At 41.6% G+C, this 27,154-nt stretch overlaps 1 protein-coding gene across 2 annotated transcripts in view; it reads right to left on the reverse strand.

Annotated features, from left to right (window-relative positions):
• Positions 1–27,154, reverse strand: part of LOC134225324 (low-density lipoprotein receptor-related protein 1) — a 701,179-nt gene that overhangs the window by 63,141 nt on the left and 610,884 nt on the right. For both annotated transcript variants that reach the window (XM_062705293.1, XM_062705292.1), the window contains exon 5: positions 7,305–7,415. In XM_062705293.1, coding sequence (XP_062561277.1) covers positions 7,305–7,415 — 111 coding nt within the window. The remainder of the gene's footprint in view (positions 1–7,304; positions 7,416–27,154) is intronic.

The raw sequence follows: 27,154 nt of genomic DNA on the forward strand, positions 1-27,154 counted from the left end.
GAAAGGAGGCTTCTGAGCCTCTTGAAAGGAGGCTCTGAGCCCATTGAAGGAGACTCTGAGCCTATTGAAAGGAGACTTCCAGGCCTATTGAAAGGAGGCTCTGAGCCTCTTGGAAGAAGGCTTCCTGAGGCCTCTTGGAAGGAGGCTTCCAGGCCTCTTGGAAGGAGGCTTCTGAGCCTCTTGGAAGGAGGCCTGAGCCTCTTGGAAGGAGGCTTGGAGCCTCTTGGAAGGAGGCTGAGGCCTCTTGGAAGGAGGCTTCCAGGCCTCTTGGAAGGAGGCTTGAGCCTCTTGGAAGGAGGCTTCCTGAGCCTCTTGGAAGGAGGCTTGAGCCTCTTGGAAGGAGGCTTGAGCCTCTTGGAAGGAGGCTTCTGAGCCTCTTGAAAGGAGGCTTCCTGAGCCTCTTGAAAGGAGGCTTCGAGCCTCTTGAAAGGAGGCTTCCTGAGCCTCTTGAAAGGAGGCTTCTGAGCCTCTTGAAAGGAGGCTTCCAGGCCTCTTGAAAGGAGGCTTGAGCCTCTTGAAGGAGGCTTGAGGCCTCTTGAAAGGAGGCTTCTGAGCCTCTTGAAAGGAGGCTTCTGAGCCTCTTGAAAGGAGGCTTCCAGGCCTCTTGAAAGGAGGCTCGAGCCTCTTGAAAGGAGGCTTCCAGGCCTCTTGAAAGGAGGCCTGAGCCTCTTGAAAGGAGGCTTCCGGGCCTCTTGAAAGGAGGCTTCAGGCCTCTTGAAAGGAGGCTTCTGAGCCTCTTGAAAGGAGGCTTCTGAGCCTCTTGAAAGGAGGCTTCTGAGCCTCTTGAAGGAGGCCTGAGCCTCTTGAAAGGAGGCTTCCGGGCCTCTTGAAGGAGGCTCTGAGGCCCTCTTGAAAGGAGGCTTGAGCCTCTTGAAAGGAGGCTTCCGGGCCTCTTGAAAGGAGGCTTCCTGAGCCTCTTGAAAGGAGGCCTGAGCCTCTTGAAAGGAGGCTTCCGAGCCTCTTGAAAGGAGGCTTCCGAGCCTCTTGAAAGGAGGCTTCCGAGCCTCTTGAAAGGAGGCTTCCGAGCCTCTTGAAAGGAGGCTTCCGAGCCTCTTGAAAGGAGGCTTCCGAGTTTTTTCAAACTAGCCTTCCGAGTCTCGTAAAAACAGGCTTCCTAGCCCCTGGAAAGATGTATTCCGAAGTATTCTTGAAACGAGGCTTTCAAGCCGAGCAGGAGGTTTCTGAGCTTATCAACAGGAGCCTTCCGAGCTTCTTGAAAGGAGGCTCACAAGTTGCTTCGGAAGGAGCCTTTTGAAAGGAGGCTTCCAAGCTTTTCGAAAAAAAAGGCTTCATGTCTCTCAACTGGCTGCGTCAGAACCTTTATTTTAGTTAGGAAGCATATTATTCAATATTTTGTCTCGATCAGGTAGATTGCATTGAAGATTTTTAAAATTTCTCGCTTAACTTTTCAAAAGGACCTAAGTAACATTTTTTCATGAATTAATTTGAATAGCGCAATCAACAGAACAACATGAAAGCTTTTGATTGCAGTACTCAAATTAATTCATGAAAAAATGTTACTTAGGTCCTTTTGAAAAGTTAAGCGAGATTTGTTCATTCGATGTTTTGTCCTTATGATCTTTTGTCCCATAGCTCTTCATACACTGCTCTGCTTGGGGTAGATAGGATTCAAAAATCTTCAAACTACTGACCGCCATGTATATTATGCATAATACAAAGTTTTGGAATAAGATTTTTTTTTAATGAGTTTTCATTGGAATTTCATTTGTTCGAGGTACCCCCTGGGGCCAGCGAAGGTACCCCCAGCGGTACATGTACCCCAGGTTGAGAACCGCTGAACTATAGCATCATCAACGTCAATCTGCCCACACGAAGGAAAATCCGACGACATCCCGAGTAGCACAAGTCAGACAAAAATAGTTACAGCAACTTGATCGTAACTGAATCTAGTCACATATGAATTGCAGTAACCTATGGATATCCACTGCGGGACGCCAAAATCGTCATCGGCGACATGAACGCTCAGGTAGAAAGGGAGGAAATGCATAGACCGGTCATCGGACGGGATAGTCTGCCTACCGTATCGAATGACAACGGCCAACGATGCATAAACTTTGCAGCCTTCCGCGGAATGGTAGTCAGAAGCACTTTCTCCCTCCGCAAGGCCACATTGAAATAACCTAATCAAGAAACGGAAAACCAAATCATCACCACGTTCTAATCGACGGTAAATCCTTCTCCGACATCATGAACGTACGCACTTACTACAGGGCAAATATCGAATCCGACCACTACCTCGTTGCAGTATGTCTGCGCTCAAAACTCTCGACGGTGTACAACACGCGTCGGTGTCGTCCGCCGTGGCTAAACATTGGACGGCTACAAGACGGTAGACTAGACCAAGATTAAGCGCAGCAGCTGGAAGTGGCACTCCCAACGGAAGAGCAGCGTCTCTTGAAGATGGCTGGAGAGATATTCGATCCGCCATTGGAAGCATCGGAACCGCTGCACTAGGCACGGTGCGGATCAGAGAAACGACTGGTCTGACGGCAAATGTGACATAATGACGGCGCAGAGGGTTACGGCATGGTGATGGTCTTTCGTGTCTGCTATTCAACATCGCTTTGGAGGGAGTAACACGAAGGGGTGACACGAGTGGTACGATTTTCACGGAGTCCGTCCAGTTATTTGGATTCGCCGACGACATTGATATTATGGCACGTAACTTTGAGAGGATGGAGGAAGCCTACATCAGATTGAAAAGCGAAGCTAAATGGATTGGGCTAGTCATCAACACGTTGAAGACGAAGTACATGATAGGAAGAGGCTCAAGAAAGGTCAATGTAAGCCACCCATCACGAGTTTCTATTGGTGGTGACGAAATCGAGGTGGTTGAAGAATTCGTGAACTTGGGCTCACTGGTGACCGCCGATAACGATACCAGCAGAGAAATTCGGAGACGCATCATGGCAGTTAATCGTACGTACTTTGGACTCCGCAAAACGCTCCGATCGAAAAGAGTTCGCCGCAGTACCAAACTGACTATCTATAAAACGCTTATTAGACCGGTGGTTTTTACGGACACGAGACCTGGACGATGCTCGTGAAGGACCAACGCGCACTATGAGTATTCGAAAGGAAAGTGCTCTGCGTACCATCTATGGTGGGGTGCAGATGGCGGACGGTACGTGGAGGAGGCGAATTAACCACGAGTTGCATCAGCTGTTGGGAGAACCATCCATCGTTCACACCGCGAAAATCGGAAGACTGCGGTGGGCCGGGCACGTAGACAGAATATCGGACAGTAATCCGGTGAAAATGGTTCTCGACAACGATCCGACGGGAACAAGAAGGCGAGGTGCACAGCGGGCAAGGTGGATCGATCAGGTGGAGGATGATTTGCGGGCCCTCCGCAAACTGCGTGGTTGGCGAAGTGCAGCCATGGACCGAGCTGAATGGAGAAGACCTTTATGTATTGCACAGGCCACTCCGGCCTTAGTCTGGTAATAAATAAAATGGTCTTTTGCACTACTAACACAGGACCCATAATTTAAAAAAAAATGTGACGCACAGTACCTTGTCGGCGGCGTTCAACAATGTTCGATTCAACATTACCAGGGATGCTAAGAAATCGCTTCTAGCGACAAAGAACAAGAGAGCAACACTCCACCAGAGTAACTTGTGTTCATTCTGATATACGACCACCCGTTACTCGCTAAGCGTAACAGAGAGAGAACAAAACGTACGAGAGCAACGTTAATCATGCCATGCGAACGACTCTCCTACCTCCTAGAGTCGTTTAGTCATTAGTTGTTACAGACAAGATTAATCCTTTGTCGTGGTCTCCAGCGACTCAGCCTTGTTCGCTTAGTTTTATACTTAGGGAGTAAACGTTTGTCGGAGAATGTTACAGTTAGCGAATAAAGGCAATCTCGTCTTGTTCATTTTACGAACAAGTGCGGTTTTGGATTATTAATACATTTGGGAAATCATATAGAATCAACTGTATCTTCTAAATGCAAGGTTCGATTTTAACCAAATTTGGCAAACACATTCAACAATTATTTGGGACAGATTATGAATAGGATTTATGGGTCATTCGGTAAAGACGGAGGGACTGTTTTTAGAATTCAATGTAAATTCTGAACACAGGACGATTTCGAACAAATTAGGAAAATATACCTATTCATTGTTTTCTTCTATACGCATGGCTCTATTCTAACCAAATTGGGTATACATATTCTTTATTTCATTAGGACGATTATGGGTGATGGGTTGTTTTGTAATAAAAAGGGCTAGAATTCAGTATGATTTTTGAACGTATTTCAACCAAACTTAAATCTCGTAATTTTTAATCTTTGCAGACGATTATAAAGAGGACGTGTGAGTTGTTGAGTTGTTGTTGTTCAGTTGAGAAAACAAATAAGTGGATTACAGATACTTGTAACATCTTTCGATAAGAAAATTATTTTGAGCTTTTTAGTGGAATGTCTTCACTTGTCATAAGACGAGTTAGTACAATCCCATTGAATTCCACCACTTAATTGTATCTTGACAGATACGTATTTCGGCCTCAAGTACGAGACACTGAAGACGGCCTTACATTTGAGGTCGAAATACGTATCTGTCAAGATACAATTAAGTGGTGGAATTCAATGGGATTGTACTAACTCGTCTTATGACAAATCTTTCGATATTTATTCCGCACACCTTCTTTCCAATAGTTTGTATTATTCTTCTACGCAAGATACATATTCATAAAATGGCGAACAAAGAAAATCTTTCAATTAATAACTAAAAAGCTAATAACGGGTGGTTACTAAATAGCGAGAATGGAAAGAATGGCTCGGGAGAAAACTACCAAGAAGCACAGTCGAATCTGATATACGTTATATAACAAGTTGGCCTTAGTCTTGAAACTCAGATTAATGAATAATAGCATATGGCCCGTAGTCCGCCGTGCGGCGTACTTCAATCTTACAAGTATCACATGACCGCTAGACGGCTGCCATTTCCGGATGATGCTTGTGATCCATATCATTGATGTGTTGTTTTTCTATGGCTTTCTAATTACTTTGTATACAATGGAGCTCAGTAGACCAAAAATCATTTAACAGTTTTCGAAACATTTTCACGTTTGAAATTGTCCACCGTGTACTTTTCCCACGATCTATGTTTGCTTGAAATAATTGTACAATGCGCGCCACAGTATTTCCAGTTTTGACGGCATGTTGTAAACAACTGAACATATTTAAATAAAAGTGTGTGCGTCAATTTCTGAATATTCTACGGATTCATTCACATAAGGAAATATTTCTTTGAAATCATTAATATTCTCATTGAAAGGTAAAAATAAAATCGGGATATTACTGTAGATCTATTGTTCCCATCGGGTAGCAAATAAAAGAACTTTCTTCGTAGACGAGTCAGCTTAGGACTGAAAGTCTCCCTAATAAGGACAATAACAAAAGAACTTTCGTATAAATGGTTGATAATCATGTTTTATTGATTGTAACTATCATTACTTGATGATTTTATTCTGATAAATTTTGCCTTAAATTCTGAACACTTTGATTCAAACTCCGAATAGCACATAAAATGCACTAAAATGCAAAATTTCAACGTTAGCTCATTGTTGGACAATTATTATGTCATTGATTTGTGAACCTTCTGATAAAATTTGTTTTTTATGGAATTACAACGAAATGTTTCAGATAAATCTCCATGTAACGAGTGTTCGGAATATGAATCTGTTCGGGACTTGAATCAAAACGGTACCAGACAGCAAGTTGTGACATACAGAATAGAATATACCGAAAGCTACCTGCTTCTACTTCCTGTTCGGACGTGCTTAAAAAACATAGGGGAAATGACGGCTTTGGCAGGTTTTGTTCTATTATTGGCAGGGGTTTTCTATAACCAATTATGCTCAAATTTGGTCTAAACATTCTTTGCATATCAAAGAATATTGTGGCCAAATTTCATAAAATTTAGTCAACAAAACCCCCCTTGACAATAATAGAACAAAACCTGCCAAAGCCTTCATTCCCCCTAGTTAATTTATGCATAAAATTAAAGCAGAAAATCGTGTTACCATTCAGACGGGTAGTACTCAAAGTTCAAGACTCCCACATTTCGGAAGAATAAGTATTAATAAAAAAAACTGTGTATTAAAAGTTGTATGAATAATAAACTTTCCTAACCCCGTATGGGTTAACTTGTAACAGTAAAGATGGTTACTTCAACATAGGAAATTGCCTACTTTCCGGCGATTGTTCAAGCGGAGTGTTAATTAATTGCAATGCTTGAAAACTCGTTTTGATCATATTTTTATCAAATTAGGCAATAAAGCCGCAAAAACTGGTACATTTGCCCCATGCGTGCCAAATATAGTGATACCGAGTTACAAATTCGTTTCGAATGAAAACCCCTCCCACTCTACTAAATGACCCCCTCATTCATGCCCTCTTCCTCTACTAAAAGACTCACTCAACTCTTGAATAATCGACCTCTTGATATTAATGATATGTTGATTAGCTTCATGGTATAGATAGTATGTAGTTTAAATTTGGTTAAAATTGACCCATGCGCTTTTGAGTTGCACTAAATTATTAAAGTTTGAAATAAAACCCACTCATACCGTACACTCTATATTGTCAGTTCATCATCTTTGTCCCTCTCTCATTTAAACAGCGAACAAGCTTACTCCTCTCTTGTTACAACTTACGATTCAAGTTAATCGCTGAGCGTTACACTCTCCCACAAACCTTAGTCGCTAGCGCATGGAGAGCAAGTTTATTCGTCTTTGTTTTGAATCACGAACAACTTTGTCGCATGAGGCACCCTACTCTCCAGGGCTACGAACAACTTGCTCCGATTCCTTTTTTCTACAACAAAACAGTAAAGCGAACAATCGTGAATCGACTCATGTTCGCCAGCAGTGCATCCCTGAACATTACCATCCAGAGTAAAGATAGATAAGAGAATAAGTAAACACGTCTTTCAACGATCATCTAATAGATCACCATGCGCCTCCATTTAATTCGAATACTGTGTTTTGTTTTTAAATCCTCAATTTGTCTTAACTTTGGCTATTTCCAACGGTAACTATTCCCGCCATGAAGCAAAAGAATGTTTTTCCAACCGTAAAGTAATATTAGAGCGTGTGTTATTCGACGAAGTGACGTGATGAGTCAATGTGAAACTGCGACACTGCGACAATCTGTCCCTTCATTCGCGTTTTTAAGTCTTACGACCTCGCCAACATATTTGTCGACGTTGGCGACCCAAACAATGAAATCCTCCCGCGGGATAAGACCGATTCGATATTGAATTCTACTCACCACAATCGATTTCGTCCGAACCGTCCATGCAGTCCGCGTAAGTATCACATTTCCAGTGCTGCGGTATACATTTGCCATCGCCGCAGGTGAAGTGCGACCTCGGGCAAGTGACTGAAAAACGATATCAAGAAAAAATACAGAAATAATTAGTCAAATTAGTGTGCTACCAGAGGGGGAATCGATTCGGTGGGATTGGAGCAGAAAGAGGGGAGAAAAAGTTGATATTTCTGGCTTGATTCGTTATTTATAGAGTTCTCTGGGGAAAGTTGTTCTAATTTAGGTGTTTTCCCACCACTGCGGGGAAGAATTGAGAATAAAAGCCATTTGCAAACAGGGAGCAATGAGCAAAGGTACTTAAGCTATAAAGTTTTTAATTAATCGGCTTAATGGCTTTCGTTCACCCGCATTTGCTTCACGTACGTCTGTCGACAGATGGCGAGATACCTGTGGGTGGGGGTCGGAAGTGCTGCACAGATGAGCGAGGCACCATCCGCTTTCCTGCATGGGAGCATTAGTGAAAGCGAATCCAAGGAATCATACTGAACTCCAAGGTAGGCAAAAGCTGAAAAGCTCTTTTTATCCCTGTTTTCTCTTTCGGAATGGAGCGTTTAACTTTTGCATCGTAAATTGCACGTACGCTATTTGCTGGTAAGGCAATGAGGTGTGAAGACGTCTCATTTATATTAGTTAGGCTATAAATTGAATGAAGTTTATTATTGTAATTAATCAGGAGCGCTGCTTTCAAATTTCCATGCTTTTTGTATTCTTAACAGACCGTGCATTGTGGAGGAAATTTATGACTCATCGTTTTATGAAGTCGCATGCTTTGGAGTAGAATGATAATTCCCCGCGAAATATGGTTTATTGTGAAGAAGTTTCCAAGCTAAGGCATGTATTTACGGCTATCGCCAGCAGTAATTAAAATTGTTTTTTTTCCCTGTGTTTGGAAATATATTTTTGAATTTTCTACTTTTTGTAAGAAACATATGTAAAATCCATTTAAGATTGGATTCAAATTTGTTTGTATATTGTATATTCATGAGGTAATTTAAATATTCTTATTTAAGCTGCTCACAGCAACAAAGATGGTCAACGCATTTTGGATAAAAAAACAATTACCTATCATTATCGGTACTATTGCCAGCTAAAACATTATTCGGCCGAATCGAATATTATTTTTTTGAATTATGTTTTCATTCTAGAATTGTTTTTGGTCACTACTGCTCGTGGCAGCGTGACTCTGTCAATGATCGATTTTACATAGCACACAAAAAATAAAAAAAATTGAAGAAAAAAATCTCACAATACCTTGAAATACTAATAGTATTGAGAATTGGAATAAATCTGCGAAAGTCATTTCAGTTTAATGTTGACCTCAAAAACATAAATTGATCCGATGATTTAGAGATAATATTCACATTCCCACGTACGGATTGTATGCGAAGCTGTACACATTTCAGCTGCTATTTCAATAGATAATAAAACTATATTGCAATCGAATGAAATTCGAAACCGGCAATCATTTCTTCATTGCCTAACCCCTGCGCCCTCAGCCCGCTCCTACGTTCGCACGTTCACATTGGCGTAAACTTTATCGTCGGCAACGTACACCGTTTAGGTTCAGGATACGTTCGAAAAACCTGCGATATCGATAGGAGTTGGGACCTATCCACTCTCTGTGTCAAGCAATAGGCAATTGGTCGAATAAGGGCCGTATAGCAAAATGTTTCGCCATGTTCTCGAATCAATTGTACGAATGAAACTTCATTTCACTCTTCAATAGCCATGGTGTTAAGGTTCCCCCAAACACACGCGATGCGACAGTCGCGACGCGATTCTAGCGCTTGGCGACTGCGATTCTGTCGCCGTTGGTATGGACGCGTAAATAGAACATTGCCTGCAGCGACCCAACGATAGAATCGCGGCGACTAGTTGTCGCCGTCGCGGCGATAAAATCACTTAGGTCTGGGGGAGCCTTTATCCTCCTGCGGGAGGAAAATGGGGTGTAGCGTCATTTCGTCAATTGTGTTCAACGTCTAAAATTGTATTTTTCACTATCAGATTAGTATTTCGTTGTGTCGGTTGATATAACATTCTATAACGTGGAAAAAGGCCTTTGAGCACTATTTGGTAAGGTGCCCTAATAACATTCCGAGAAAATTTTAGTACATACACAATTTCGGAGAAAAAATGAAAGAATCGGTAACAAGAAAATTCCTGACGATTGCAGCCGTTCAGCCTTTCTTCGGTTGCTTTGACTATACGAAAGACATATGGATGCAATGCAATATTCTTTCCCATTCACGATGGTTACTTCTTGGATTGGATTGTCTCAATTGTTGTATGTAGGTGCCACCTCCACGGTAGGTACCCGGCGGGCACATCCACACAAACACGGTGTCCGGTTGCCCAGGTAGGTGCGACGATAGATCCGGGCAAATGGAACTAAATTGTCAAATGGATCGAAAAAGCTCCATGAAATGACAATTGAATTCGGGTGCAATGCTGTTGAAAGACACCAGGCGGAAGGGAGCGGCATTAGTGGGGGTCATTCACATATGATGTAAGGAGTTTATCGGAATTTTCAACAGTTGATATTACGAACCGATTACAAAATTGTCATGTGAAACGTGAGCAAATGCTATACAGACGGTCTCTTTCTACTAGTGCATAGATTTTGGATGGCCCCAGTGGACATTCCAGCTTGTAGGAGAGTAGGTACAGTCGATGCAGCGCACAGATGGTGGCCGGAAGGAGCAGGATATTGAATGTTTTGGTGTTTGGACTGGTTTCGCCACGGTTCCCTTTTGTTTGCTCGCCGTATTTTCCGAAACGATTAAATAAAAGGGTAACCAATTCAATCCATTTGCTCGACTGAATTGAAATAATTGCTTGTATGAAATTCTATGGAACAGTCTTTTATTTCAGTTGTAAATTCTAGCAATATGTACGCTCTTTTTTCCGTTTTAATTGAATTTTGGATTTTGATTTGGAAAATATTAAAAACAAAGTTGCGACAACGATTTAAAACAAGTAGATTGATTTCGTTATTATCAGCCGTTAGCAAAGGTCGAAAATGGACGAATTCCTCGACCCAACTCGTCTTTCATAACACTGCTTCCTAGGTGGACCGTATCATATCCTCGGTTCCGTCCACTAGCATGTACTTTATCTATGAAGTCCATCATTTTGTCGTAGTTCCCGCCTGATCCTAATCAACTGGAGTATTCGACCGAAATTTTCATACAACTTTGTACACCATCCATCGTTGCTTTCATCATTCTTGTAAGCTTCTCGGGAAAGATATTATCCACCATGATTTTCCATAACTCTTGCGGTTTATACTGTCGTATGCCGTCTTTAAATTGATGAGCACCTGCGAACCTGGGACTTGATATTCACGGCATTTCGAGCGGCCGTCAACGAAGCCAACTTGATAACTTCCCACGAACTGTTGATGATAGACCTATAGGATGGTGATCACTAGAAAGTTCTCACACTCCAACATCTCGCCTTTTTTGTAGATGGCCGTATGACCGCTTTCTTCCACCTCCGGTAGCTGTTATGTTTCCCAGATTTTGACTATAATCTTGTGGAGACTAGTGACTGATGAGTTCAGATCCGACCATCTTTACCAAACGCTTTAACATTTTTCTTTAGCTATTGGCTGATATCCTTAATTTCTGCCTCAACCATCACTGCCGTCCTGATGTAGCTAGCAATTCAAAAATCCTTTTATCCAAAAGTGAAGCGGGATATTGTTATTATCCTTTGTAATCACAATCCGAGAATAAAATGAATGCAACACTCAACGAATGCAACACCCTGCGAAAGTTCCGGAACGTCCGAAATAGTGTTCTTCAAAATCGTTCTAGAAAGCTATGACTTTTATATACCGTTTATTGTTACAATATGTTCCACTTATTAGCCTAAGAAGTGGGCTACTACAACCTCCGAAAGTTTTGGAACATCTGGCGTAGTGGTCATTGTTTAATCGCTAGTGGTAGCAATATGAGAGCAAAATCACTGCAAGAATGGGGGAAGGATCGTTAGGCCGAAAGTTATCTAGCCGAATTTCATTTAGCTGAATCAAACGTTTGGCCGAAACGGCTATTAAGCCGAAAACGGTTTGTTGGAAAGTGTCATTTGGCCGAAAAGGACATACGGCGGAAAATTTCGTTCGCTGATCATTTGGCTGAAAATCTCGATCAGCCGAAGGGGCCATTTGGTTGAAAATTCCGTTTGGACGGAATGGTCAATCGGAAGACAGAGCCATTTGACCGAAGATGTCGTTTGGCCAACAGGTAATTGTTCGAAAAAGTCGTTCGGCGGAATAGGTCATCTGGCCAAAAACTCCATACGTCGCAATGGTAGTTTGGCCGAACATGTCTTAAAGCAGTAAATGTCATTTCGCCGACCTTTCGCCGACGCAGGTTATAGGAAGGTAAATGTTGTTTAGTAAATGGGTCATATACCTGAAAATGTTTGGTCGAATCTAGTAAAACCGCTATGAGTTGATTTATGGAAATATCGAGATGTGGATAGAAAATCCTAGGGAAGCTGTTTGAAGGGATCATCTCAGTATAACCCAGAAAATATTAATATTACTCATGGGTCAATACAATAGTGTTGGTTTCAGTATTGATTCGAGCCTGCGATGCAATCATGCCGAGAAAGGTACTGCCATGGTATGTCCGCTATCCAACGTTCTGGTGGAATGGAACGATCTACTCAACTACGTGGCATTCGAAATATAAAAGCACAGACCTACGGTCAGGGCGGCTTGGGGGTTTCTCAAAATCAGGCTCAGCAAGGAAAATCGTTGCGGTTTTGTTAATTTTTCCTCTTTGGATAGCAGGATAATATTGTAACAAGGTCTGTTCTTGTTCGACATACTGTGTAAAAGCGATCCGATGCTTTTGAATAGCAATAATCTGACCGTCCCCGCCAGTACAACTTGCCAAATACTTCCCTATGCAAAGCACTCTCTTTCAATAATCTTTCAGAATAATTCGTCGGATGTTTTCATTTGAATTCAATTTAATGAAATGTATTTTAGTCTCGAGCGTCTGTTCACCAGGAGGTGCGGCTCAAACAGCGTCTGTCTGGTACCCAGCGGCTGATTAACGAAATGCTGTATCGCGTCAGCTATACCTAAGGTGGCAGCCCCATCATCGCGCTGTAGGTAGCGCGACCCCGGTAAGGTAGCTTACTGAAGCCTCTCAAATACCACGAAAAATGGAGATAGAAGAAAAAGAGAACGTTATTTTTGGCAACCGACCCGGCAACGAAATAAGGACTATGATTGGAAACTCGGTACCTGGAATGTCAGGACCCTAAATGAACCTGGACGAGTGAGTCTTCTGGCTCGTGAACTGCAGAAGGTTGGAGTGAACGTGGCTGCTATTCAAGAAGTCCGATGGCCTAGATCCGGAGAACGTGAATTCCGAGCCGTGGACCCCACGACCAATACTGCATTCAAGTATAACATCTATCACAGCGGCGGTGAAAAAGCAGAGCATGGAGTTGGTTTCGTAGTGATGGGCAAGCAGATGAAGCGGTGGAAACCCATTAGCGAACGAATTTGTGTGTTGAGGATACGGGGCAAATTCTTCAATTACAGTCTAATCAACGTGTACGCACCGACAAACGATAAATCCGACGACGTGAAGAACACGTTTTATGAATGTCTTGATAAAGCCTATGGAGAGTGCCCAAAGCATGACGTGAAAATTGTTATCGGAGACGCCAACGCTCAGGTCGGTAGAGAGGACTTTTTCCGTCCCATAATCGGTAGGGAGAGCCTTCACTTCGCTACCAATGACAACGGCCTACGGCTAGTAAATTTTGCTGCTTCCAGAGGGATGGCCATCAGTAGCACCTACTTTGAACGAAAGAACATCCGAAAGCACACCTGGAGCCACCCAAACGGTGAAACTTGCAATCAGATAGACCATGTTCTGGTGGATGGGTGCCATTTCTCGGATGTTATCGATGTGCGGACATTCAGAGGTCCGAACATCGACTCTGATCACTACCTCGTTGTCAGTAAAATCCGATCACGGTTGTCAACTGTATCGAACGAAAGATAACAGCGAACGATGCGTTACAATATCCAGCGATTGTCGGCGGAAGGAGTATCGGCTGAGTACCGCCAGAAGCTCGACGAACGGATAAGTACAATCAACGTAAGCGACAACATCAACGATCTATGGGAGTCGATCCATGGAGCGGTGAGCACAACAGCACGAGAAGTGGTAGGCACTGCACAGAGGCGATCCAGGACGGGTTGGTTCGATGTGGAGTGTCAGAGAGTGACAGACGAGAAGAACGTTGCCAGAAGCCGGATGTTGGTGTCGGATACCCGATCGAATAGAGATCTGTACAAGGAAGCAAGAGCAGCCGAAAAACGAACCCACCGCAGGAAGAAAAAAGAGTACGAAGAACAAGTTATTAGTGTGGCGCAGGACAAGATGGAGCAGAACGATATGCGGAGGTTTTATGAGTCTGTCAACGGCATGCGGAGAAAACGCCATCTCCCGTCATGTGCAACGACCAACAAGGGAATTTGCTGACAGATAAAACTGAAGTGGCTGCCAGGTGGAAGCAACACTTCGAGACTTTGTTGAATGGAGGAAGTGACGGTGCATCGGTGAACAGAATAAATATTAGCGACGATGGACAAGCTGTGGAGTCACCTACACTAGATGAGGTTGAAAAAGCTGTCAAAGAGCTGAGAAACAATAAGGCTGCGGGGAAGGACCAATGAATTTCTCAAACATGGCAGTGAGCAGCTTTATGAAGTTCTGCATCATATTATGTCGAAAATATGGGAAGACGAGGAAATGCCTGCTAGCTGGTTGGACGGCCTCATTTGCGCTCTCTTTAAGAAAGGGCACAGACTGGAGTGCGCCAATTACCGAGGAATAACCCTCCTTAATTCGGCGTACAAAATGATGTCCCGTATTCTGTTCAACAGATTGAGACCGCTTGAAGAGTCCTTCGTCGGCGAATACCAAGCAGGTTTTCGTGAGGGCCGATCAACGACGGATCAAATGTTTACCCTGAGACAAATCCTTGATAAATTCCGGGAATACAACTTGCAGACACATCATCTGTTTATTGATTTCAAGGCGGCGTACGATTCAGTGAAACGAAATGAATTATGGCAAATAATGCTTGAACATGGTTTTCCGGCGAAACTGATACGGCTGATTCGTATAACGTTGGACGGATCGAAATCAAGTGTAAGGGTTGCGGATGAAATATCGACGCCATTTGTTAACTTAGATGGATTAAAGCAGGGTGATGCACTCTCGAACCTACTGTACAATATAGCGCTCGAGGGAGCGATTAGGAGAGCTGGTGTGCAAAGAAGCGGTACCATTATCACAAAATCGCATATGCTCCTGGGATTTGCGGACGATATCAATATTATCGGAATTGATCGCCGTGCCGTGGAAGAGGCTTTTGTGCCTTTTAAGAGGGAGACAGCAAGGATTGGACTCACGATCAATACCAGCAAAACGAAGTACATGGTCGCTGGCAATCAACGTGGGTTCATTAGTGGTGGTGGTAGCGAAATAGTGCTGGATGGTGAAAAAATTGAAGTGGTAGTAGAATTTGTGTATCTTGGAACATTAGTGACGTGCGATAATGATGTTACCCGCGAGGTTAAAAGGCGTATTGCAGCTGCAAATAGGGCTTATTACGGACTTCGTAACCAGCTTAAGTCCCGTAGTCTGCAAACGAAAACAAAACTCGCGCTGTATACTACTCTGATTCTTCCGGTGGCTTTATACGGCCATGAAACATGGACGTTAAAGGAGGCTGATCGGAGAGCTTTCGGAGTGATTGAGCGTAAGGTGCTGCGGACAATACTCGGCGGTAAACAGGAGAATGGCGGCGCCGCATGAATCACGAATTGTACCAGGTGTATAAAGGGCTGGCTATTCTTAGGCTTATACAACACGGCAGACTACGGTGGGCTGGTCACGTTATTCGTATGCCGGAAGAACGTCAAGCGAAGATAATATTAAGTATATAACCCGGAAGAGGCCGCAGGCTTCGTGGAAGGCCGCGTACACGATGGCTTTTTGCAGTTGAAGAGGGCCTGAGGGCGCTCAATGTTCAGGGCGACTGGAAGCGATTGGCCCAGGATCGAGTCCAGTGGAGAAGGATACTCCATTCGGCGTAGGTTCATCGAAGAGCTGTAGCCCATCAAGTATCAAGTAAGTATTTTAGTTTCAATTGATTTTGTCCAAATGTATGTTTAGTAATCAGATTAGTAGTATTAGTATCTGTCTGTACACATTTTAAGTCTATTTAAAAAAAAATGTATTATGGATCATTGATCCGATCCATTAGCAAAAAAAAAAGGTTTTGCCATTTTCAAAGGAATTCTTTTAAAAATAGCAGAAAGAACTCCTGGATAAATCTAGGAATTCATTCGAGAAATTCATTATGAACTGCTTCGTAAATTTTGTTGAGAATACCTTCGGAGATGTATGGTTTTACTAAAGGATTCCGCAAACGAATTCCTAGAGGAGCTTCCATAGGAATTTCTGGATCAATTTTCAAAAGATTTTCCGAAGGAATCACTAATTGAGTGTCCAAAGGAATTATTGGCGTATTTTTCTAAATAACTTCCGAAAGAAATCTTGGAGGAATTGCAAAAAGTATTTCAAGAGGAATTTCCGAATTCATTATTTAACATACCGGGATTCGCATTGTTGTAAAAAGTACACCACATTGAGTAAAAATGAGATATTTTTTTAGTCAGCGATAGAAGGCTCTGGTAAGTTTAGCTAAATAAAAGGCTCAGGTGCACTGGGAAAAGTGACTAGTAATGCATTATTTAATTATTTCATTAACAATTCATCCTAAAGTGCCGCGATTTTTGTATATAATTTCTGACAATAACCATGGAGTTAAATCGCAGTTCTCACTTACCTATGACCGTAGGTGGCCACCAGGCGGTCTTCTGGAAAACCCGGGTCGTTTCGTTTCATTTTGGAAAGTTCGTCCTACAGCAGCGTAGTTTTTTCTAAGCGATTTCTGACGGTGATCGGATTGGATATCAGTTATGAATAATAGCGTTGACAATTTGATTTCATCGCCGACGTTTCGATCCAGGGATGGAATCTTTTTCAGGGCTTGTGATTTTATTGGATTATAAATTTAACTTACTCAAAATTTTATCTTTTTACAAACTTACTCGATGGCAGTCAATTAGTTAATTATCGCTATATTCGAACGGGTGCTTGTCATGAATTTGGTGGAAATTGTTTCTGGGCTCACTGTTGGTGTAAAAGTTAGGTTAGTAAGACTAAGGCCGGAGTGGCCTGTGCAATACATAAAAGTCTTCTCCATACAGCTCGGTCCATGGCTGCACTTCGCCAACCACGCAGTCTGCGGAAGGTCCGCAAATCGCCCTCCACTTGATCGATCCACCTTGCCCGCTGTGCATCTTGCCTTTTTGTTCCCGTTGGATCGTTGTCGAGAACCATTTTCACCGGATTACTGTTCGACATTCTGACTACGTGCCAGACCCACCGCAGTCTTCCGATTTTCGCGGTGTGAACGATGGATGGTTCTCCCTACAGCTGATGCAACTCGTGGTTCATTCGCCTCCTCCACGTACCGTCTGCCATCTGCACTCCACCATAGATGGTACGCAGCACTTTCTTTTCGAAAACTCCCAGCGTGCGTTGGTCCTCCACGAGCATCGTCCAGATCTCGTGTCCGTAGAGATCTACCAATCTAATAAGCGTTTTGTAGATTGTCAGTTTGGTACGGCGGCGAACTTTATTTGATCGGAGCATTTTGCGGAGTCCAAAGTACGTACGATTTCCTGTCATGATGCGTCTCCGAATTTCTCTGCTGGTATAGTTATCGGAGGTCACCAAGTACACGAATTCTTCAACCAACTTGATTTCGTCATCACCGTTAGAAACTCGTGGTGGGTGGCTTACATTGACCTCTCTTGAGGCTCTTCCTACCACGTACTTCGTCTTCGACGTGTTGATGACTAGTCTAATCCGTTTAGAATCGCGTTTCAGTCTGATGTAGGATTCCTCCATCCTCTCAAAGATGCGTGCCGTGATATCAATGTCGTCGGCGAAACCAAATAACTGGACGGACTTCGTGAAAATCGTACCGTAGTTGGTCAACTCCAGGGGCTTTGTTGTTTTTCAGCCGGCCGATCTCCTCCTGGATTTCCTGGATATTCGGAGCCGGAAGTCGCATGTCCTGCACGCGTGCTCCTAGGTTCATTACCATACCGCCACCGTTGTTTGCCATATCGCCATTGAGGTGCTCTTCGTGTAGTAGAGATGGGCGTTCAGATCCGGAACCGTTCAAATGATCCGGATCATTGTTGTGAGTGAATGATCTGCAGCTCACTTTTTGAAAGATCCGGTTCACCAGATCGGCAAATTATCTGACCATTTGTAGGGAAATGTCAAAATGAAAATTTTATCGTAGGTTCTTCATACATGTAATATATGCCTATGAGCGAGAGAGCGACGAAATTTTTGTATGCACGGGTCAGAAGCATAGTACTGAATGACGACCGTTTCATTCTCCTTACGTACTGTTCCAAAGATCCGATCCGTATGAAAGATCCGGATCATTAGACTGAACGACCCAGATCTGATCCGTTCAACGAAGTGATCCGTTTTGCCCATCTCTACTTCGTAGTGCTGCCGCCACCTTTGGATCACCTTACGCTCGTTTGTAAAAAGGTTCCCGTTTATGTCTTTACTTCTAACGGGCTGTGGCACGTGGCCCTTACGTGAACGGGTCAACTTCTCATAGAACTCCCGTGCGTTATTTGCGCGGTACAGTTCCTCCGTCTCTTCACGGTCTCGATCTTCCTGCTGGCGCTTTTTCTTCGAAAAATCGAGTTTTGTCTGTTCGGCGACCGTTTGTATCGTGCCTCGTTCGCCCTCGTGCAGTGTTGCAGCAATCTCTCCCATGCTGCATTCTTCTCCTCAACTAACTGCTCACATTCACCGTCATACCACACACACAGAAAAAAATTATGAAAAGTAAACAGCGCGTAAAACTTGAGATGCGGAAATCTACGCTATTCTACACTGAAACGGTTCTCTTTCTAACAAGTTTGTGTACAACTTGCAAGCAATATTGATGATTCACGTTAAATATTGTATAGATTTAGGCTGTATCACGCGTGGATTTACGCAAAAAATGATGTTCCATTTATGTGCATGATTTTTATTGTGAATTTCAGTGAATTTTTCTATCTGTGCAGAAAAAAATAATGTAAAGTAATCGATGCGTAAATAATAAAGACGGGGAAAATCACACTATTCTGGGCGTACATGGATCTTTTCCAACAAGTTCGCCCTAAATGTATGCAATTTACATAGCATTATGACATTTATTCGTATAAAAAGTGACATAATGCATAATCGTTTAAATCTACGCTCTTTTTGGCATTCCCTTTATGTGCATTACTTTCGTGTAAATTTCAACAATTTTTTTATCTGTGCAGTAATTTCTCTGATCCGGGGGCACCGTGCCAAGTGCAGCGGTTGCGGTGCTACCAATGGCGGATCGAATATCTCTCCAGCCATCTTCAAGAGACGCTGCGCCTAGCTGCTCTTCCGTTGGGAGTGCCACTTCCAGCTGCTGCGCGTATTCTTGGGCTAGTCTACCATCTTGTAGCCACCCAACGTTAAGCCGTCGAGAGTTTTGAGCGCAGGCATACTGAAACGAGGTAGTGGTCGGATTCAATATTCGCACTGCGGTAAGTGCGGACGTTCGTGATGTCGGAGAAGAATTTACCGTCGATTAGAATGTGGTCGAATTGGTTTTCTGTTTCTTGGTTAGGTGATCTATATGTGGCCTAGTGGATATTTTTGCGGGGAAAGAAGGTGCTTCGGACTACCATTCCGCGGGAGGCTGCGAAGTTTATGCATCGTTGGCCGTTGTCATTCGATACGGTGTGCAGACTATCCGGTCCGATGACCGGTCTATACCTTTCCTCCCTTCCTACCTGCGCGTTCATGTCACCGATGACGATTTTGACGTCCCGCAGTGGGCATCCATCGTATGTCTGCTCCAGCTGTGCGTAGAACGCTTTTTTCTCGTCGTCGGGTCTCCCTTCGTGTGGGCAGTGCACGTTGATGATGCTATAGTTGAAGAAACGGCCTTTAATCCTCAGCTTGCACATCCTTGCGTTGATTGGCTGCCACCCAATCACGCGTTGGCGCATCTTACCAAGCACTATGAAGCTCGTTGGTGGTGCGTTCCCAGCTCGTTGGTGGTGCCACAGCTTTGGTAGAAGGTAGCCGCCCGATGACCGCTTTTCCACACTTTCTGTTCTGTCCAGCAAATCTCCTGCAGCGCCACGACGTTTAAGTTGCGGGGATGTAATTCATCGTAGATCATCCTGTTGCAACCTGGGAAACCTAGCGACTTGCAGTTCCATGTTCCAAGCTTCCAATCGTGATCTTTTATTCAACGCCTAGGTCTTTGCCGATAATATCGAGTCGCATTATCTCTTATATTGTTCGTAATTATTGGTTTTCCAGGCGGCTTATTGGGCCTGCGCAAACCTCCTGTCTCGCCGGAGGGCCGTCATGTCAGGGCTGTTGAGCGTCCCACCTAACACCAGGACTTGGGCTTGTGCGCTTTGAGCGGCACACGGTCGCTTTGGCGGAGCCTACTTGCGGATACATGCAGCTTTTTATAGAGGTTTAACAGGGCCCACTGTCAAACCCCACCACATCCTAGGCAGGCGCCACAGCTCGCAGATGGCCTGGGGAGGGATCGTCAAGCCTTTGGACATAGTCCCTGCTGACACCGATCCCAACTGCTAGGATTAGACACTGGAGTGCTACTATGGTTATTACTCCAGTCATGGCTAGTATACCTTTTTATTACCTACTAGCTGTATGTACCCGGCCTTGCTCGGAGTTGCCAGTTTAATTCGCAGTTTTTTTCACCATCGGAATTGGAATAGGTCAAAAGGATAATTGTGTTTTCTTATTGATATTTCATCATTTGATTAAAAGAAGGTAGATTACATTTGAAAACATTGACTGATTTTGAAAATGGGATCAAACCCAAAATCGCTTTATTCCGGGCAAACGTCTATTTCTAAAGAAGGAAAAACATACACCGATGCCTTATTCCGGAAAAACGTCTATTTTTAAAGAAATGATCACATTTACCGTCCAGAAGGAAACACTTTAATCATTGCTTTTCTCTGGGCAAACCATGATTTCGATGAAGTGTTGAGTTGATCGATCCCTGTCATCTTCGCCTTCTTAAGAAAAAGAATGTTTGTTCCAAATTTGGTTGAAATCGGGCAAGGGGTACAGAAGTTATGCTGGAACATTGGATCATTGCATACCTTGCTTTTATTTATTAATCTTGAATCATTATCATATAATTATCATACCTTTTAAAATTTGGAATAAAGGTTACTCGATTATGGATCACTATGCAATTTGATCATTCATAATCATCAATCATTAATCATATCGATCGTTAATCATTAACCATACACATAGTGTGTCAACATTTAATCACGATCGGTAATCGTTAATCATAATCCAACGGTTTTTTCATTATTCATAATCGTTAATTATTGTCAAAAATGAATTTAATCATTAATCATTATCAGTCATCATTTTCAAAAATTATAATTCATTAATCATAATCTTTAATCATAGAGTTGAATGATTTAATCATTTAATCTGCTTAGAATTGGTCCTGGGGTCAGGAGTTACACTGAATTGCCCGTTTTCTAAAGACAACCGCTTTCCCTTTACCCTTCCTCTTTTCTCAACGGCCATTTCACCCCTTTGTTATCTTCTCCTAGGGATAGAAAATGTGTGTACCAAATTTGGTTGAAATCGGTACAGGGGTTCAGAAGTTACACTAAATTGCCCGTTTTCTGAACAATACCCTCCCTTCAGACCCCTACCCCTTATCCAAATTTCCCTCCCGTACGATCGGCTCCTCATAGTGAATATGTGTACAAAATTTGATTGAAATCGGTCCTGGGGTTGGGAGTTACACTGAGTTGCTCGTTTTCCAAAGACAACACCTCCCCTATACCCTCCCCTTTTTCCAATGACCATCCCATCCCTTTGTTATCTTTTCCTTATGATGTAGAATGTGTGTACCAAATTTGGTTGAAATCGGTACAGGGGTTCATGATTTACTTTGAATTGCCCGTTTTCTAAACAAAACCCCCCCCCCCAGACCCCTCCCCCTTTCCCCAATCCCTCCCCTATGATTACCTCCTCGTAGTGAATATGTGTACAAAATTTGGTTGAAATCGGTCCTGGGAGTTGAAAGTTACACAGAATGGTTCGTTTTCTGAACAAAACCCTCCCACCACCCTCCCCTTTTCTACATGACCATCCCACCCCTTTGTTAACTTCCTCTGAGGATAGAGAATGTCTGTACCAAATTTGGTTGAAATCGGCCAAGTGGTTCAGAAGTAGTTAGCGAACATACATACATAGATTGGTTTTTATATATATAGAAGAAGAAGATTTTCGTTGCTAAAAGCATAATAAAACACCAGACATTTGTTTGTGTTTATCTGAAGTTCAGAATCCAGATTGAACTCGATGCAGTGTAGTCAATCAATTCAATCTAAACAAAAATAAAATTAAATCAACTATGTACGAGCGGTACATCTGTCTAATTGATACAAGAATCTAAACATGTACTAAACACCTCACTAATAATCAACAAACAACAAGCGATGATTATGTGCATGACTTCATGTCTGACGCACATTAACTAAAATAAACAGAGGACGTAATATCAAACGTTGTCAATCATATTAAACTCTGGTCTGGTCTGGCAAATGTAGGCCATAAATTGTTTCAAAATGTGTTTACACAACAACAATTGTTATACTGATATACACAATTTGAACGAAATATTAAAAGGCGATTAAGCAACCGACGCCAGTAACATTTTGGCAGTAAGCCATTTCGTTTTGGGTCAACCCATCTTTCATTATTGACTGCAAAATTAACTAGCAGCAATTCTCATTCAGCGCAAACCAATTATGTCGTTATGAACTATTCTACAAACCTCGTTCATGCCACTATTCGATTTCCTTACAAGACAATTACAGGGTGGCCACTGAAATTCGATTTTCAAATTCCCGGTTTTTTCCCGCTTTTCCCGATAAATTTTGTCAAATTTTCCCGGTTTTTATTTAACTTAAAATATAGATAAATTAGATTACTAACAGCGTGTTATGCGAAATGCTTTAATCAACAGGAACACCTTAATTTTGCACTTCGTGGCCATGTAGCTAGTTTCAGCCGGAATTTAATCAATATGGTAATACAATACCACATTAGCACCTAATTACAATAATGGTTTGATTCTTTTCTTAGGTGCAAAACTTTAGTAGATTTATTTTTCTTCGTTGCAAAGCTTTCGTATGTTTCTGGCAGAGCCAATGGACATTGCATGCCAGTCTAGTCTAATTCTTACTGAGTAACTGAGGTAGCTTTTCAAATTATCGCAAAATTATGTGAAGAAATACACAATTCTTTTATGAAGTAATTCGAATTAAATCGGAGTTTTGAACTTGGAGAAATTAGAAATAAAGTAAGTAGAGCAGTATATTATCTCATCATAGTTATTGGTATCGCTTTTTTGAAAATCCACAAAATTAATTTGAACACCGATTTAACCCAAATGTTTGTTGATGATCAAAATTATTATTTTATTTTCCAAAATATCTATAAGCACATTTTGAGCAATCGAAAAATTAGTTTCATAATTCAATCAATATTACGATTTAAATTTATAGTATTTTTTTTTTCTTTATTTCAATTTTCTATCCATAAAATAAAATCTTGAATTTATCATTAAAAAGTTTGAACGTTCCCATTCAATGTTGGAATTTTCAAAGTTTTGGAACTTATTCCTTATTTTCCGTGTAACAAGATAAAGAAAATCTTGCAGTATATCTTTCACCATCATTACCTTCTATTATATTAGGTTAGTTGTGGAAAATACTAAACTAAAGATATTTTACTCTTTAAAATATTGCAGACAAAATCAAACAATTAACAATTTCCAATGATTTGTATAATTTTTAAATATAATAATAAACACCTCTTGAATAAGTCTAAGACGAGTTAAGTACTCTCCATTTAATTCCACCAATTATTCCGATATCTTTGTAGATACGTATTTCGACCACAACTGTGTGGTCGTCTTCAGTGTCTCGTACTTGACTCAACTTGACTCGACAAAGTCGAGTAAAGTACGAGACACTGAAAACGACCACACAGTTGCGGTCGTAATACGTATCTGCAAAGATATCAAAATAATTGGTGGAATTAAATGGAGAATACCTAACTCGTTTCAGACGGTTGAATACATTCCACTAAAAAGAGCTTAAGTTTTTTTTTCTGAACTCTTGAATAAGTGTTAAATTATATATTTAACAACATATTTTTTCCATGCAATTGAAAATCACAAAAAAGTAGAAGCATCTCATCTAGTGATCTAGTGATAACACAAATTAGATTTGGGAAAAAGATTTAATTAATTTTTGTTCTCCACACACCGTGAACTAAAATCAAATAATTCAGTGCGACTGAGTAAGAAACATAAAAGAGTAAAACTTTGCTTATATCAACTTCATTGAAAATTTTTAAGAATTTTGAATGTAACTGCACTAAAATTTATTTTTTCCCGGTACATGTCCTGAATTCCCGGGTTTTTCCGCTTTTTTTCTCGGTGACTTCAATTTCCCGTCTTTTTCCCGCTTTTCCCGTTTTTCCCGGTTCGGTGGCCACCCTGCAATTACCCGTCTAAATTAGTCAAACTTTTGCCAACCACAACCAACTTCACCAATAAACAAAGGTCTAACTGCAACCGCGTACAGCAAAAAAAAACAGCTACTGGCTTCTAGTGGTGAATTAATTTCGTATCCTGGCCGCAACCGCATGTAGGTGGTACCCAGCAGCGACGGTAGAGTGATGTACGGAACCGCAGCTGGCATGCCCTCCGACGAGGAAATGTTCCGGTTCATATTGATCCAACAGAGCGAATGGAAACCGCTGGATGACTGGGGGTCGGTCCGTGTCGTTCGTCAGTTTCCATCCGTGGGAGGTTTACCAGAAGTGGGAAGTTCTATCAAGTTTTGATGGAAAGGCTGTCTGTATCGTGTAGGAGGTTCGTTTTGGTATCCCTCAAGCAAGTGAATGGATGATTTTGAGTCTCGGTGCACACATTAGGCAACCATATCATTGGTTGCAAGATTGGATGTACTACGTGGGTAAACATTACCTTTTAATGGCAGATGCTTTCTAAAATTTTTAAATTTTAGGATAACCAAATAACCAAAATTATTGTGAATGATAAAAAAAATCAAAAATTTGGTTAAAATCACAATCTGCAATAAATAGAGACAATACTGCGATAGATTTAATTCAATTAAGGTACACTGGGGGAAGTGGAAAAAGGGGGTAAGTGTAAAAATCGACTCGAAAAATTGAAATTGTACATACTTTACAGTTTTTACCACATCATAACATTATGCAAGAATATACTTTGATGCTCACACTAATACTATGTTGAAATTTGTATAATACATACACTAACACGGTTAACGCTAGAAGTGTAATTTTAGGTTTCGCGAAAAGTTGATTTTTGCATTCATAAAATCAATTCTTATTTGTACCAATTGTTCTTTTTTCAAGTGAATTTATATCACAGGTGACCATTATAATACAATTAAACTAATCTCCTTCAATTGGTAGTGGTTTGTACCAAGAAAGCAAATAATTTAAAGATTTTACACTTACCCCAGGTGTCAAACACTGCGGGGGAAGTGGATAATGTTCTAATTACGTAATTTTTTTCTTCCCTCCAGGGTTTGTTTCGATAGCTGTGAATGTTAATATGTTCCTTCTTTGTTATCATTGTGATTCCAGTGGTGATTGGACTCATATAAATGTGAAAATGCCTAATAAATCCACCTATCGGTATTGATGCCTTTCACATGTTTTACATATGAAAAAAATGTATAAGAAAGTTAACAATAGCACTTATAGGTAAATATATTGTATAATTCACATTAATTTGTATTCATAACAAGTTTCGCCGTTGAATGCATTTTTTTTGCGAACAAATTGGTTAAGGACAAGTGCTTAAGAATAGCTGATAATTTTGTACGTGCTTTGCGTACACACATACATACAAACACGCACATACAGACAACATCTCAATTCGTTAAACCAAGTTGATTAGTCTATAACCATGTAAGTCCCATTTTTCCTTTAAAAAGTTCATCTTTGGGGCGAACATATAGACTTTACGTACACTAAGTGTTCGAGAAGGCAAAACCAGCCCTCCCCTAGCTATTACGAGAATTTCTTGAGGATCTATTCCGTTAAGGTAATGAAATTATTCCACAAAAGATACTCAGAGCAATTATCGTATTGATTTTAGTTATATGTAACTACTCATCACTATTGAAGGTCAAGGTAACATGGGTTTTCCACTTACCCCATCCCACTAGGGTAAGTGGAAAAACAACTCCTTATTTTAAAATCTATTTCCATAAATTTCAAGCGACCTAAATGGTATGAATTACCGCACAGTTGATGCAAAATTGACTGTTTTTGATAGCCCATTTTGATTGAACGCATTTAAATCATTCAAACTGGTTTTACACTAATTCAAACATGGACTATCGATTTTTCCTTTTCCACTTCCCCCAGTGTACCTTATATGGAGCTTCAGTATACAACTCCATGCATAAAACTATATTTACATTAGGACTAATTATAGCCACATGAGAGCTTACAAAGTAAGGAGGACTACATGAATCTTTAGCTTGAATTTGTTTTGGGATGATGATATTGGGACGATGAACTGAATAACCGGATGAGTTAGTTCGATCCTCATTTAACCGCACCAAACATATTTTTAACTGTCATGTGGTGGTTAAATATCTAATTAGCAAAAATAATGCGGAAATTCATTCACGTCTAATGCGTTATGAGCGTTTGTTTCGCCTCAGTACAATATCGACCATATCATTGACATGAACAAAAAAATTAAAGCAAAAGTACAAAAACGCAAACAAGGTAATCCTGAAACCAACGAGAGGAATTAAAAGTATTACCACACGGCTTAATGATGAATGGCTTAGTACCTCAATGAAGCTACTGAGAAGTTAAGAAAACAAAACAACAAAAGCTACCAGACATAAATCCGACAAAAAACAACAACAATCCAAACAAACATCAATTATCCAACGATCAAACGGTGGCAACCGCAAAACAACCGCAGCAGCGTCACATCCAACCGTGCTCTTTGGGTGCGAACAAGTTGTACCTTAATGCACCCACGTCGCACCGTGGGACATTTCCATGCAAGCAGGAGGACAAAAATATAACGATATGATTTGCGTTGCGTTGCGTTGTAACGGAGTATTTCGTAGATTGCATACTGATAGTTGGCATGTATATTCTTTACCTTTCTTACCCCAATTGCTTATGGATTTCCATTTGGGATTCAATGGAAATCCAATTGGGGGTCCAAAATGATAAAACATGAAAGCTATCATTGCCGGCCACGCCCATCTTCTCCGTTACTAGGAAAGGGAAGGAAATGATGATATGACATCTACTTAACGAGAGGCCAGCGACTCACCGACGCCCTCATAGATGTCAAGGAATTGGATGGTGGGTAGGGTATGTGGTATAGGAGTATCATTATAAGCAAATGATAGAAAATTTGTGGAAATACGTTGGGAGTGACTTTGCTAAGAAATTTATGTCACTCCATTATCCTTGCCGATGGTTTTCCTCGGATGG

This window comes from Armigeres subalbatus, chromosome 3 (assembly GCF_024139115.2).
Source record: "Armigeres subalbatus isolate Guangzhou_Male chromosome 3, GZ_Asu_2, whole genome shotgun sequence".
In the NCBI taxonomy this organism is placed as follows: Eukaryota; Metazoa; Arthropoda; class Insecta; order Diptera; family Culicidae; genus Armigeres; species Armigeres subalbatus.